The following is a 16,164-nucleotide window of genomic DNA, read 5'->3' on the forward strand; positions in this document are numbered from 1 at the left end:
ATTTTTATCCCCAAAAACGTGGCACACCTCCCACCAACCCATAAACAGGTTGGCGTAGGCAGGGGCAAACGTTGCCCCCATGGCTGTGCCACACTTCTGGAGATAGTCCAGCTAAACTGAAAAAGTTATGGGACAGCAGAAATTAAAAAGTTCCCGCAGCAGGAACGTTTTGAGGGTGTCATTGTAGTTGCTGAAAGTATTTAACATATAAGCAACTGCCTCAAGGCCGCTTGAGTGGGGGATGGCTGAGTTTAGGCCAACCACATCAACAGTGAGCAATTCCGATTGATCCTCCCAAGTTAGCTGCTGCAGACAATTCAAAAGGTGCTTAGTGTCCTTCAAGTATGAGGAGAGTTTGTACACGATGGGTTTGAGCAAAGACTCTACCCAGGTGGACATGTTCTCGAATAGGGACCCGACCCCAGCCACAATTGGCTTCCCCTTAACCTCCTCCAAGGACTTATGTACCTTGGGGAGGTGATGAAAAATTGGGGTAATGGGATTTAATACACAAAGGAAAATCAACTGTGTCCTGATCCAGGATCCCCATTTTAAGACCATCATCAAGAAGTGACACAAGCTCCCTCCTAAAACTATCCATAGGGTTACTTATCAAAACTTGGTACACTTCAGTATCGTTAAGCTGCCTATTAGCTTCTTGGATATAGGTCTTATCCTGTACCAAGACAAACCCGCCCTTGTCTGCTTGCTTAATGACGATATAATCTCTTAATTTAAGGGATTCTAAAGCTGCAGCATGTGTAGTGTTGAGATTAGGGCGGGGGTGTCGGGTATCCAAAGATAGCTTAATGAGATCCTCCTCCACCCTGCAATGAAATGCTTCAAGGAAAGGACCTCGCTCTTTGGTGGGATAAAAATGGACTTGGGTCTGTACCCCCATGTGTAAATTTAAGAAAAACATCTATGGGGGATTCCTGGGCAAGGTCATGTATATTGAGGAAGCCACATGCTTCGTTAAAATCAACCAGATCATACAGTTTAGGAAGGTCACTATTAGTGTCATTGGTGTCATTAACACTGGTATCACCAACTGTTTCATTCTTCCAAAAGAATTTAAGCGTTTAATCTCGTATCATTTTATTAAGGTCCACTATCATGTGGAACAAATTAAATGTATTAGTAGGGACAAATCCCAGACCTAGAACCTCACATTCATCTTTAGTCAGTACACAGTTAGAAATATTGATGACATTTAGATTGCATATTTGTTCCGCCCCCCTCTTCTGTACTTTCTTACCCCTCTGCCTCTTTGTCCTCTTACTGCGTTTCCTCCCCCCTCCCCTAAGGTGGGTTCCCTGTGAAAAACCTGCTGGTCATTGCTTGTAATATTGGGAACTGACACCTGTGTTATAGGTCTAGAATCACCTCCCTTATCACTAAGGAATACTTGTCTCCTTAGTTCAGAATGGGAAATCAGTGTAGTCATTTCTTGATGTCTTAATATAGTTCCTGGTTATATTTGGATCTAAACGGGCACTATTACCAGTTTTTGGTCTCACTGCCTGGTCCACCTATATTGTAGGGTGTAGGGGGGGAAGCTATGGCACCCTGTTGTGTAGTATGTTCTTCTGGGGGTTGTGGGCCTGAAAAGGTCACGTGCTTATCCAAGGGATGTATTATATTCCTACCTCTAGATCTGGATCTATTATAAGGAGTAGTATTACGTGTGTGCCAAGTATAAATCCTATTATGTGCATGATCATCACTATCTCTCAAACTTCTTCAATTTAAAATTATCTAATTCAACACAAAATTTATCCACAGAGTCTTTAAGCAGTAAGTCCATATCCCCATATTTGGGGTGCATAGTGAAATCTTTTAGACGATGCTGCAATACTGTTAGATCCTCTTGTGTTTTAAACAAAGCTGATTCTTTAAATGTAATAATTAGCTCCATTAGTTTTTTTTGAACACTCCATTAGTATGTTGCTGCACTTGATAATAAACGTGGAGTCATCTACTTGAAAGGTAGGGTATTTATTCAAACAGAGGCCTCTTGGAATTAAATCCATCATTAAGTATTTCTCAAGGGCACGTTTGTCTCACCAGATCTTGTACTCTTTAACGAGGGTTCACTCCATTTGAAGAAAATTGTCAATAGATAAAGTCTCTTGTTGGTTAACAAATGTATCCTCTATAGTGAGTCTATCCAAATCCATGTTAAAGGTCTTAGCGAAAACAAAAAACGGTTCTCCATGTTAGTATAGCTAGCTCCCAGTACAAGTATATAAATTGCTGTAGAGATAAGCAAGACTGGGAGACCCGGCACCAATACACAGTAATAAGAGGCACATCATGTGTCAAGCCGCGAGAGGGGAGTCAATACAAATATATAAACAAAGTCCCCCTTTGCAGCTCAAAACAAAATACACCGCTCAGTCCGGATATAACAATCATGTAAAATGGGATGTTCACTCACCTGTTAATATTTGTAAGAAACATTCTGATTAAAGATCTGCAAAGGGGAAGAAAGCCTCAAAGTCTGGAAAAATACATGATTCAGATACAGAATACAATTTTAAACATTCCAATTTACTACTATCTAATTTGCTTCATTCTATTGATATCCTTTGTTGGAAAGCATATCTAAATAGGCTCAGTAGCTGCCGATTCGTGGCTGCATATAGATGCCTTGTGATTTACTTATCCATGTGTATTACTATTTCTTTAACAAAGAATATCTGAAGAATGAAGCAAATTAAATAGAAGTAAATTGGAAGGTTGTTTAAAATTGTATTCTATATCTGAATAATGAAAGAAAATGTTGGGTTTCATGTTCCTTTAAGGTAAAAACAGTGCAGCCAGGGCATGGGATGGAGTGGCACTGCAAAGTGAAAGCACTAACAGTTCCTGCATGTGTCCCATTCTTTCTGCAAACATCTCAGATCACAGCATGTTCTGCCTTGGGACCAAATAGCTAAAGTAATCTTTATTAACCTAAATTGTTAAAGTTTTATGCAGTTTGGAAAACATTTCAATGTGTTATAATTCATAAAGAATATGCACATGTTAAGACTTTAGAGACAGTGAAGATAAATTACATAACTAAGGATAAGGACACTTTTCTTAAAAGGTATATGAAACCCCAAAATTTTATTTCATGGTTCAGGCAGAGCATACAATTCAAAATAATGTACTTCTATTAACAAAGTTGCTTAGTTCCCATGATATTGTTTTGAAGAGATACCTAGGTAGCCATCTGGAGCAATACATGGCAGGAAATAGTGATGCCCTCTAGTGATCTTGCAAATGCAAAACATTCTTGCAAAACTGGTGCCATATAGTGCTACAAAAATGGGCAGGCTCCTAAGCTTACACTCCTGCTTTTCAAAAAGATCCCAAGATAACAAACAAAAAATAATAGAAGTAAATTGTTAAGTTGTTTAAAATTGCATGCTCTTTCTGAAAAATATATTTCATATCCCTTTAAAAAGAGTCAACTAACAAAAACCCAAGGTTCATCAAGTCGCTCAAAAACATGAAGAAAATTAGTTTAATTCTCATATATGTAGAACACACCTTTATTTTATTTATCCCATTAATTCTTAATTTTAATGGACAATAAACAGGGACAGTAGACACATTGTGGAAAATGTGCTTCCTTCTCTTGTTATCCTTTGTTGAAGGGTTTATCAAGGTAAGCTCAGGAGCAGCAAAGCACCTGGGTGCTAGCTGCTGATTGGTAGTTATTAACATTGGCTCACCCCATGTGTTCAGTTAGTCAGTTGTGCATTGCTGCTCCTTTAACAAATGATACTAGGAGAATTTGATAATAGTACACTGGAAAGTCGTTTTAAAATTGTATGCTCTAACTAAATCAAGAAAGAAAAAAATTGGGTTTCATGTCCCTTTAATGTTTTTGTAAAAAAACAAGCTAACATCAAAATTGTTTGATGCATTTGTTTTTTAATGAGTTAATCCTGAATGTGCAAAAAAGGCTGTGAGGTCCTCTTTAAAGTATTGGCTCCTTTCACCAACGGCTGCATACAGTGTTTGAGACACGCTGATCGCATCTTTACCAGACATCTTACACAGAGATGTAAGTACAGATTAGGGTTGCACCGATACCATTTTTTTATGACCGAGTACAAGTGCCGATACTTGTTTTCAAATACTCGCCGATACCAATTACCGATACTTTTTTTTTTATGTCATGTGACAGTTTACCAAGCACAATACATACTAATTATTTAAGATTCCTTCTTTATAATTATAAAGGGCTGTAATTCAAAAGACATTATGAAATAATAAGTTTTGTCACAAAGTTCACTGAACAGGTTTATAAATTAAAAATATTACAATAAAATATTACATTTAAAGGGGTGATGCAATTGGGTTGTAGGGCTGTTATATAACATCAATCTGACATTTGTATGGAGGTTCGACTCTAAGTTGAACAGTCTTTTACTTTCCACCATACTGCATGGTGCAGAAAGATATTTTTGGGCCATTTTAGCCAGAGCAGGAAATCTGTTTATTAACTGCCCAGTACTTCAGGGGTTTGTCTGAACGAGGTACAGTAATCTCTTCTACAATAATACAAATAACACCAATTTGTATTGGCAGAACAGTACTAAATAATTTTTAGTTTAGTCTCCACTCCAGTTTAAAATGAAATGGGAACATGCAGTTTGAAAAAACACCACAAGATAGCATATGTGTAGGAAGTGGAGGTATCTGTTTAAGTATCGGTGCATTTGCACGAGTACAAGTACTGATGCAAATACTTGGTATCGGTGCAACCCTAGTACAGATGTTTGTTTTTATTGGCTTGCTTTGATACCGCATAAAGGAGATTTCTTTCTCCATCCATTAGAATCCGGAGGGCTTGGTTTTGTTCCATATACAAGTTTGGTCTTTTTGGGGGATGTGATTCGCAACCTGGACTTCCACTCTTTCCAACAAAGAGCTTTGTTTGCCTCAACTTTCATCATCTGTATCATTTTTTTATTCTTCATGTTTGTATCAAGTTGGTATCATTTGATGTGTTGGTAAAAACAAAATTTATGCTTACCTATTAAATGTATTTATTTATTTATTTATTTATTGACACTGAGTCCACGGGATCATCAATTACTGTCGGGAATATCACTTCTGGCCAGCAGGAGGAGGCAAAAAGCACCACAGCAAAGCTTTCACTTCCCACTTACCCCATTCATTCTACCAAAGGAAAAGGAGAGAAAGGAAGTAACTCAAGGTGCAGAGGTGCCTGAGGTTATTATAAACAAAACTGAGAAAAAACAGGGAGGGCCGTGGACTCACCGTGTCAAGAAAGAAAGACATTTATCAGGTAAGCATAAATTTTGTTTTCTTTCTTTTGACACAGTGAGTCCACGGGATCATCAATTACTGTTGGGAATCAATACCCAAGCTAGAGGACACAGATAAGGGAGTGACAAGACAGGTAACCTAAACAGAAGGCACCACTGCCCTCCTGCGATTCCACGTAGGGACTAATAAAATTCCGCCGCTCTCTCCTGTAGATTACGAGCAATAACTCGTGGAAGGAGAGCAAAACAAAGAAACAGGATGTAAGACTAATTCCAAGAAAACGCCAGAGCATTTAACAGGGAGGTCAACGGATCACTTGACAATGAACCTAACTTGGAACTTTGGTGATCTACCAAAACTAGCCAATTCCAGAGCTCCCCAATTTAAAGGGTCTACCTAGAGAACATCCCCGGATGGGAAACCCACTCCCGAAATGAAATATCCGACTGATCATAATTTCAATTCCTGAATGTCCTCCCCGGAAAAGACGACGACAGCCATTGTGAGCATCCGTCCACCGAACAATCCACGCCTCCAGCATGGTAAAGGAACTCCTAATTCCTCCATAATGGTTGAAATAAACCATTGATGTGATATTGTCCGACTGGAACAACACTAACTACTGAGGCCAAGCCATCAGGGGCTTGTAATTTGCTCTCCACTCCCCGATGTTAAAGGGAAGAGCAGTAACTTAACTAACTTAACCAACCAGGCTGCTTACCAGTCCAGCAAGTTGGTGCCCATGGTCACATTACCCAGGAATGTCTCCAGAAGCACACTCCCTGAGACAGAAATTCCTAAAAAAAAAAAAACATAACTACAGGAAGGAGACTGTAGTCGAACGAAACAAGATCCAATCTCTAAGATAGATCCGAGAGATCTCCATTGTATGGGAACAGCAAAGGGAATAAAGTCCATGCATCATCAGACCAATTCCCTCCATACAGAAAATCATCAGACAGAAAAAAATCCCACTGCAGCAAGATCCAAACTCCCAACCTCCTGGTTGTAACAAGGCTAATCTATCTACCAGATGGCAAGAGCTTGCTATTGGCAGGACCTAAGACTGCAGAGGGAGGAAAAGGAAAAATTCCTTATTTATTTGACCTCTGTTAGAACTCATCTCCTAGATCGAGAATCTATAAAGGTCCATGTCTACCGCACCCGACGAACCCAGGCGGTCTCTCATACAGGTAATGACCAGACCTGGCCATCTTAAGCGTCCGAAGATCAGACGGAAGTGGGTGCAGTAAGGAAATAGTGGCCCATTAATCACCCTTGTAGATGGGATAAGGGGATTCTATCACAGATTCAATCCCATCCATGGGAAAGAAATTTGACAAAAACACTGAAGAGAGATTGTTCAAGGATGGAAGATACCTGAACCATATATTGTCCAGAAAAACATCCTTAGACCCCAAGATATTCTGAGAAACTTGAGAAGATTCCGTTCAAAGAAACAATAATTCTATGTTTGTTCTGAACAGGCCCTCATGACCAAAGGAAAAAGGATACTAGATAAAAATCTAGAACCCGTTCCCAGACTGGGACTGGAATTAGCACTCCCCGAGAGGAGGTCCTGAACCCAGTTAAGGGAAAGTCCCTCATGGAACGCAGATACTCTAGAAGGATAAATCTGCCCAAAAGGAGGAATTCTGCCGAAAAAGAAAGAAAAACTTTCCCTCCAAAAAGGAAAATTATGGCCGAAAATCCTAAAAAGAAAATGCCAGCAGCATGGATTAGAGGAAACAAAATCTTAAATCTGCAACTGCAGAACAATAAGGCCTAGGCTGTACCACAGGGCCACAGGTATTCTTCAAAGCCAACCAAGACTACAGCCATAAAACCCGGCAGGCTAGTACAGTCAGTCTAAAAAAGACAAGGCATTGTTATAAATGAACAAATAAACCTCCAGCTTAACCATAGATCCAAAAAGGAGCTAGCTATCTCAGAGATTTCATAGCTAAAGTAGAAAGTTCTACTAAAGACATTGTGCATTTTAAAGGAGACAGCGACAGGAGATTCCTTTAAAGGACGGGAGCCAGGGAAAGGATATCCCTAACTTCTCCTATTCCTGTGAAAATTCCCATAGCACATCTATAACACTTCCTCAGGGAAAGAAATAGAACTGATAGAGTTTACAAAACTTCAGGCGGGTCGGTGTCGTCCAAGTAGCTAAAACCTCATAACATTGCACGAGGTGTAGAAGCATACATCTGAAGGAGACTACTTCATTATCAGATGAAGGAATTAGTGTCCATATCCGAGATATCGCCCTTAAGAAACTACCAGCAAATCCTCGTCAACTTAGAAGGCGGCAAACCTGTGTAGCGGCATGTGGAGCAGAAACTATCTGAAACATTAAAATGTCCTCTTGCATTTTCCCGGGAAACGGGGAGAAACAGACCAGCCGCAGAAACCGCAGAGGATATCAGTGCTGTAAATTCTGTATACAAATACACTCCTCCAGGAGATTGAGAGGAACAACAGGGCACTGCATGTGACACCATAGAGGCTTGGGACGATAAAGGAGAAAACTGCAGCAGATAATGGATCTTAAGCAAACCAATACAAAGTCGGCTAAAAGTAAAAAGAAAAAATATTAAATGGACCCAGTTAAACATTTTCCTGAGATATCAAACCACAAGTTCTATAAACACATTGCTAAACCGCTGGAACCTAATTCTTGTATTCCCATTTTAATTTACATACTTAATGTATAATTAATGTGTTATAGATGACTTTACATACTTCAAACAAACAGTGACATTTAATTGTGAATAAGAAATTACTCCACACTATTTAACATTGCCAGCTGCTAAAAATTCATATGAGGAGTCTTTTGCGAACCGTATGTCAATGCATACGTTAGGGCTTAGAATGATATAGGAGACTAGCTCTGCATCTAGACCCGCCGCTCCGATTTCAGAGAGGACCGCGTCACGAAAGCGCAACAAGAGACACAAAAATGGCGCCACTCCTTTCTTCATTAACAAAGGAGGCGGAGCCAATGCCCGGCACACGAACAAACTATCCTTAAAAAAATCAGAAAAAAAAAAAACATGGATCTCAACATAGTCTCCATGAAATCTCCCACTAATCTGTCTATTCAGTCACACTGCGTGATGTGAACACCTAAATGCAAAGACCCGACCTGAAATGGTATTGCAAATACAAGAACAGAGTACATGTCTGCTAAAAACGCATATGTCTTTCAAATAATAATTTTAGCCTCACAAGCTGGATAACCCCTTTACAAGGGGACAGTTTCACTAGAATTATCACATGAAGTGCCCGCACACTGCCATTAATGATATCCTACTAGGATATAATCTGTCCCATAAACTTTTGCAGTATTTCTGAAGTGCATAATTTCCCATACATAACAGTCACCACAGCCCTCCTGAAGAGACTAACTTGGAGTACAGCTAAACCCAAGTTTCAGGAAGACCAGAGCAAGCCTGCTCAGGCTTCCAATAAAATAAAAAAATCTTGATAGAAGAATCTAATCAGACACCTAATGACTTCACCTCCTCCTTGCACTAGAAGCAAAGAGAATGACTGGGGTTAGTGGGAAGGGAAGTGATACTTAACAGCTTTGCTTTGGTGCTCTTTGCCTCCTCCTGCTGGCCAGGAGTGATATTCCCGACAGTAATTGATGATCCTGCAGACTCACCATGTCATAAGATAGATACATTTTTTATTAAATCTATATTTTTTTATACTAGTATTAGTAAAATTTACTTTTAATCATAATCCACTGACAATTATTTTTTAGCATTTTTTGCGCATTCAGGATGTTATTAATTTGGCTTAATTGATTTTAGGTGAGAGAGACTCCTAATTATTCCTGTTTGTTTATATAAGACTTCCCTTTGCGCTGGTCATTTATTTCGTTTTTTTAATTTGTTTTTAATGGCCAAACTCTAGCCACCACTTTCCTTATTTGGAGGAGTCAACCCGAGCTCGAGTCTGCATATAGGGTTTTCCACAGCCTTAATCTTAGTATTAAGTGCATTGTTTTGCAGTCTGATATTGGTTAAAGGCAATTATGGAAAGGGGAAGATGTGTAGCAGGGTTAACCTTAAGAAGTTGGTGGTGTGCAATTCCAGCTCACAATAAAAATAAAAATCACCACAATGTTCAGTGCTAAATCACATACAATGGGAATTAAAGCATTCTGCAAAAGTTGTATTACTTAACACAAAACATTTTCTATTAAAATTTCAAGTTGTTTACGGTCTCAAGCAACTTGCTTCCTGAGTTTTTCTTTCAGTCTCCTTAAAGATAGAGATGAAATGCTAAAATGTAGCTGCACCGTTATTTAAATTATGTCTACCTACATGCTGCAGCTAATATAAACTTAAAAACTTGCTGGGCAACATTTCACAAAATCTTAATCTGAGGATTATTCTAACTTTAGAAATCAGTTTCTTCTTGGAGAGCTCTGTAGCATTCTATAGGTTCAGGAGGACACCGAGTACTAAGGCTCTCACACACAAGCAGTCAACTGCCAGACATACATACTGTATTAAGAAATTAGCTATATCAGCTAAAACACCATATACTATGGGATATAATAAATAATAAAGGCCCTTTAAATATCAGAGCAAAACATCTGAACACATTTTAAGATGGCTACAAAGAACTTTGTTTGGAAATAGAGCAATTCAGGGGAAGTGCACTTTTTAGCAAAGTGAACACAATAAACCTCTTACTTTAGAGGAATCACTCCGCCTGCGTTTGGGTTTTGCTTCCTGAGCTTCGGAGTTTAGCCTCCTGGTCTTCTTCATGGAGGGGCTCGGCTTTGGATCGCAGCCATTTTTTTCAGTCCTGATCAATAGCTGTGTGAAGATATTTGGAGGATTAGGGTAACAATACTACATATGCTATCCTTAGGACAGAGGTGAAGAAGTGACAATGAAATGCTTAATATGTTACAAGGTCAGTGCCATGGCTCTTGTACATACTATTAAAATGCCCCAAATGTAGCAAACAGGCACAAAAACAACATTTATGCTTACCTGATAAATTATTTTTTTTCATGGTAGCAAGAGTCCACAAGCCATAACTCCTTGGATACAACCACTGGTCACTAGGAGGCGGCAAAGATACCCTACATTCCAAGAGCTTTCAATCCCTTCCACCTCTCTGGTATCTCAGTCTAACATACAGCCAAGAAATAAGGGGTAAACAGAAAAGCAGAAAAAGGACAAAGCTTGATCAATTATGTGCAAATTAGAATTTCAGCTAATTAAAAAAAAAAAAATTGGGGGGTCTCATGGACTCTCATCACCATTAAAGAAATTAATCAGGCAAACATAAATCTGGTTCTTTCATAAGGTGGCAAGAGTCCACAGGCATTACATCTGGGATCTAATATCCACCCTGTGGAGTGCACAAGTAAATGGGTGTGACAAAAATTAAAGCAGCCTGTAAAACTAACTTGTCAAAAGCAGCCGCCGAAAACGCAAAAATCAAAAATGGTAGAACTTAAAGTTTATAAAGACCAAGTTAATGCTTTGCAAAACATCAACAGAAATGTAGTTTTTAAAAACGCACAGGAAATGGAAACTTTCCCACATCCAAGTAAGCTCTGTCAATAAAGTTCTTTAACCAGGAAGCTAAAGTAACTGCTGTATCCTTCTGACCTTTACGAGAACCAGAGAAATTAAAGGGACATTCCAGTCAAAATATAAATGCCCATAGATGTATTACATCTTTGAATAGAAACATATTTGCATTATACATGTATTGGCAAAAATGCTTCTAATAAGAGTTATCACTGTTTTAGTGTTAACAATTTTCTCTGCACGTGCATGTGAAGCATAGCTAGATATTTTCACTGCACCCACATTTTAAATAATGCAGTTGCTCAGATCATCAGTGGGCCTTGTATCATGTCAGCAATTAACAAATTGAGTCATTACCAGATGGTACAAGCACCATAGACTCTCCAAACAAGTGTTGTGTTTAAAATGCTGGTGCATGGTGCATACTTGGATACACTTTTGAAACAGTTTTTATTGGAAGCCTTTTTGCTAATACATGTATATTACAAATTTGCTTCTGTTCAATACCGAAATGTACCCATATGGTTTCCAATTTTGGCTGGAATATCCCTTTAAAAAAACATAATTTATGCTTACCTGATAAATTTATTTCTCTTGTAGTGTATCCAGTCCACGGATCATCCATTACTTGTGGGATATTCTCCTTCCCAACAGGAAGTTGCAAGAGGATCACCCACAGCAGAGCTGCTATATAGCTCCTCCCCTCACTGCCATATCCAGTCATTCGACCGAAACAAGACGAGAAAGGAGAAACCATAGGGTGCAGTGGTGACTGGAGTTTAATTAAAATTTAAACCTGCCTTAAAGACAGGGCGGGCCGTGGACTGACTACACTACAAGAGAAATAAATTTATCAGGTAAGCATAAATTATGTTTTCTCTTGTTAAGTGTATCCAGTCCACGGATCATCCATTACTTGTGGGATACCAATACCAAAGCTAAAGTACACGGATGATGGGAGGGACAAGGCAGGAACCACTGCCTGTAGAACCTTTCTCCCAAAAACAGCCTCCGAAGAAGCAAAAGTGTCAAATTTGTAAAATTTTGAAAAGGTGTGAAGCGAAGACCAAGTCGCAGCCTTGCAAATCTGTTCAACAGAGGCCTCATTTTTAAAGGCCCAGGTGGAAGCCACAGCTCTAGTAGAATGAGCTGTAATCCTTTCAGGGGGCTGCTGTCCAGCAGTCTCATAGGCTAAGCGTATTATGCTCCGAAGCCAAAAGGAGAGAGAGGTTGCCGAAGCTTTTTGACCTCTCCTCTGTCCAGAGTAAACGACAAACAGGGCAGATGTTTGACGAAAATCTTTAGTAGCCTGTAAGTAAAACGTCAAGGCACGGACTACGTCCAGATTATGCAATAGACGTTCCTTCCTTGAAGAAGGATTAGGACACAATGATGGAACAACAATATCTTGATTGATATTCCTGTTAGAAACCACCTTAGGTAAAAACCCAGGTTTGGTACGCAGAAACTACCTGGTCTGAATGAAAAATCAGATAAGGAGAATCACAATGTAAGGCAGATAACTCAGAGACTCTTCGAGCCGAGGAAATAGCCATCAAAAACAGAACTTTCCAAGATAAAAGTTTAATATCAATGGAATGAAGGGGTTCAAACGGAACTCCCTGAAGAACTTTAAGAACCAAGTTTAAGCTCCACGGGGGAGCAACAGTTTTAAACACAGGCTTAAAATCCTAACCAAAGCCTGACAAAATGCCTGGACGTCTGGAACTTCTGCCAGATGCTTGTGCAAAAGAATAGACAGAGCAGAGATCTGTCCTTTTAAAGAACTAGCTGATAAGCCTTTGTCCAAACCCTCTTGGAGAAAGGACAATATCCTAGGAATCCTAACCTTACTCCATGAGTAACTCTTGGATTCACACCAATAAAGATATTTACGCCATATCTTATGGTAGATTTTCCTGGTGACAGGCTTCCGAGCCTGTATTAAGGTATCAATGACTGACTCGGAGAAGCCACGCCTTGATAGAATCAAGCGTTCAATCTCCATGCAGTCAGTCTCAGAGAAATTAGATTTGGATGATTGAAAGGACCTTGTATTAGAAGGTCCATGGTGGAAGAGATGACATATCCACTAGGTCTGCATACCAGGTCCTGCGTGGCCACGCAGGCGCTATCAGAATCACCGATGCTCTCTCCTGTTTGATTTTGGCAATCAGTCGAGGGAGCAGAGGAAACGGTGGAAACACATAGGCCAGGTTGAAGAACCAAGGAGCTGCTAGAGCATCTATCAGCGTTGCTTCCGGGTCCCTGGACCCGGATCCGTAACAAGGAAGCTTGGCGTTCTGGCAAGACACCATGAGATCCAGTTCTGGTTTGCCCCAACGATGGACCAGTCGAGCAAACACCTCCGGATGGAGTTCCCACTCCCCCGGATGAAAAGTCTGACGACTTAGAAAATCCGCCTCCCAGTTCGCTACGCCTGGGATGTGGATCACTGACAGGTGGCAAGAGTGAGACTCTGCCCAGCGAATTATCTTTGAGACTTCTAACATCGCTAGGGAACTCCTGGTTCCCCCTTGATGGTTGATGTAAGCCACAGTCGTGATGTTGTCCGACTGAAATCTGATGAACCTCAGTGTTGCTAACTGAGGCTAAGCTAGAAGAGCCTTGAATATTGCTCTTAACTCCAGAATATTTATTGGGAGGAGTTTCTCCTCCTGAGTCCACGATCCTAGAGCCTTCAGGGAGTTCCAGACTGCGCCCCAACCTAGAAGGCTGGCATCTGTTGTTACAATTGTCCAATCTGGCCTGCGAAAGGTCATACCCTTGGACAGATGGACCCGAGAAAGCCCCCAGAGAAGAGAATCTCTGGTCTCTTGATCCAGATTTAGTAGAGGGGACAAATCTGAGTAATCCCCATTCCACTGACTTAGCATGCATAATTGCAGCGGTCTGAGATGCAGGGGCGCAAATGGCACTATGTCCATTGCCGCTACCATTAAGCCGATTACTTCCATGCACTGAGCCACTGACGGGCGTGGAATGGAATGAAGGACACGGCAAGCATTTAGAAGTTTTGATAACCTGGACTCCGTTAGGTAAATTTTCATCTCTACAGAATCTATAAGAGTCCCTAGGAAGGAGACTCTTGTGAGTGGTGATAGAGAACTCTTTTCCACGTTCACTTTCCACCCATGCGACCTCAGAAATGCCAGAACTATCTCTGTATGAGACTTGGCAATTTGAAAGCTTGACGCCTGTATCAGGATGTCGTCTAGATACGGAGCCACCGCTATGCCTCACGGTCTTAGAACCGCCAGAAGCGAGCCCAGAACCTTTGTAAAAATTCTCAGGGCAGTGGCCAACCCGAAGGGAAGAGCTACAAATTGGTAATGCCTGTCTAGAAAGGCAAACCTTAGGAACCGATGATGATCTTTGTGAATCGGTATGTGAAGGTAGGCATCCTTTAAGTCCACTGTGGTCATGTACTGACCCTCTTGGATCATGGGTAGGATGGTCCGAATAGTTTCCATTTTGAATGATGGAACTCTGAGGAATTTGTTTAAGATCTTTAGATCCAAGATTGGTCTGAAGGTTCCCTCTTTCTTGGGAACCACAAACAGATTTGAATAAAATCCCTGTCCTTGTTCCGTCCGCGGAACTGGATGGATCACTCCCATTACTAGGAGGTCTTGCACACAGCTTAGGAATGCCTCTTTCTTTATCTGGTTTGATGATAACCTTGAAAGATGAAATCTCCCTTGTGGAGGAGAAGCTTTGAAGTCCAGAAGATATCCCTGAGATATGATCTCCAACGCCCAGGGATCCTGAACATCTCTTGCCCACGTCTGGGCGAAGAGAGAAAGTCTGCCCCCCACTAGATCCGTTTCCGGATAGGGGGCCGTTCCTTAATGCTGTCTTGGGGGCAGCAGCAGGCTTTCTGGCCTGCTTGCCCTTGTTCCAGGACTGGTTAGGTTTCCAGGCCTGTCTGGAATGAGCAACAGTTCCCTCTTGTTTTGAAGCGGAGGAAGTTGATGCTGCTCCTGCCTTGAAATTTCGAAAGACACGAAAATTAGACTGTTTGGCCTTTGATTTGGCCCTGTCCTGAGGAAGGGTATGACCCTTGCCTCCAGTAATGTCAGCCAGGCCCGAATAAGGTCTGCCCCTTGAAAGGAATGTTGAGTAATTTAGACTTTGAAGTCACGTCAGCTGACCAGGATTTAAGCCATAGCGCCCTACGCGCCTGGATGGCGAATCCGGAATTCTTAGCCGTTAGTTTAGTCAAATGAACAATGGCATCAGAAACAAATGAGTTAGCTAGCTTAAGCGTTCTAAGCTTGTCAATAATTTCATTCAATGGAGCTGTCTGGATGGCCTCTTCCAGGGCCTCAAACCAGAATGCCGCCGCAGCAGTGACAGGCGCAATGCATGCAAGGGGCTGTAAAATAAAACCGTGTTGAATAAACATTTTCTTAAGGTAACCCTCCAATTTTTTATCCATTGGATCTGAAAAAGCACAACTGTCCTCAACCGGGATAGTGGTACGCTTTGCTAAAGTAGAAACTGCTCCCTCCACATTAGGGACCGTCTGCCATAAGTCCTGTGTAGTGGCGTCTATTGGAAACATTTTTCTAAATATAGGAGGTGGGGAAAAGGGCACACCGGGTCTATCCCACTCCTTGCTAATAATTTCTGTAAGCCTTTTAGGTATAGGAAAAACGTCAGTACACACCGGCACCGCATAGTATCTATCCAGCCTACACAATTTCTCTGGAATTGCAACTGTGTTACAGTCATTCAGAGCAGCTAATACCTCCCCAAGCAATACACGGAGGTTCTCAAGCTTAAATTTAAAATTAGAAATCTCTGAATCAGGTTTCCCCCGAGTCAGAGATGTCACCCACAGACTGAAGCTCTCCGTCCTCATGTTCTGCATACTGTGACGCAGTATCAGACATGGCTCTAACAGCATTTGCACGCTCTGTATCTCTCCTAACCCCAGAGCTATCGCGCTTGCCTCTTAATTCAGGCAATCTAGATAATACCTCTGACAGGGTATTATTCATGATTGCAGCCATGTCATGCAAGGTAATCGCTATGGGCGTCCCTGATGTAATTGGCGCCATATTAGCGTGCGTCCCCTGAGCGGGAGGCGAAGGGTCTGACACGTGGGGAGAGTTAGTCAGCATAACTTCCCCCTCGACAGAACCCTCTGGTGATAATTCTTTTATAGATAAAGACTGATCTTTACTGTTCAAGGTGAAATCAATACATTTAGTACACATTCTCCTATGGGGCTCCACCATGGCTTTCAAACATAATGAACAAGTAGGTTCCT

The 16,164-nt window shown here is 41.0% G+C and overlaps 1 protein-coding gene across 1 annotated transcript in view; it reads right to left on the minus strand.

The window, feature by feature from the left end:
* Positions 1–16,164, minus strand: part of LOC128647401 (zinc finger protein 281) — a 127,491-nt gene that overhangs the window by 48,170 nt on the left and 63,157 nt on the right. Inside the window, exon 2 of the mRNA XM_053700190.1 lies at positions 10,011–10,136. Within this exon, the coding sequence (XP_053556165.1) occupies positions 10,011–10,136 (126 nt within the window). The remainder of the gene's footprint in view (positions 1–10,010; positions 10,137–16,164) is intronic.

Source organism: Bombina bombina, chromosome 1 (assembly GCF_027579735.1).
Source record: "Bombina bombina isolate aBomBom1 chromosome 1, aBomBom1.pri, whole genome shotgun sequence".
NCBI classification, from domain to species: Eukaryota; Metazoa; Chordata; class Amphibia; order Anura; family Bombinatoridae; genus Bombina; species Bombina bombina.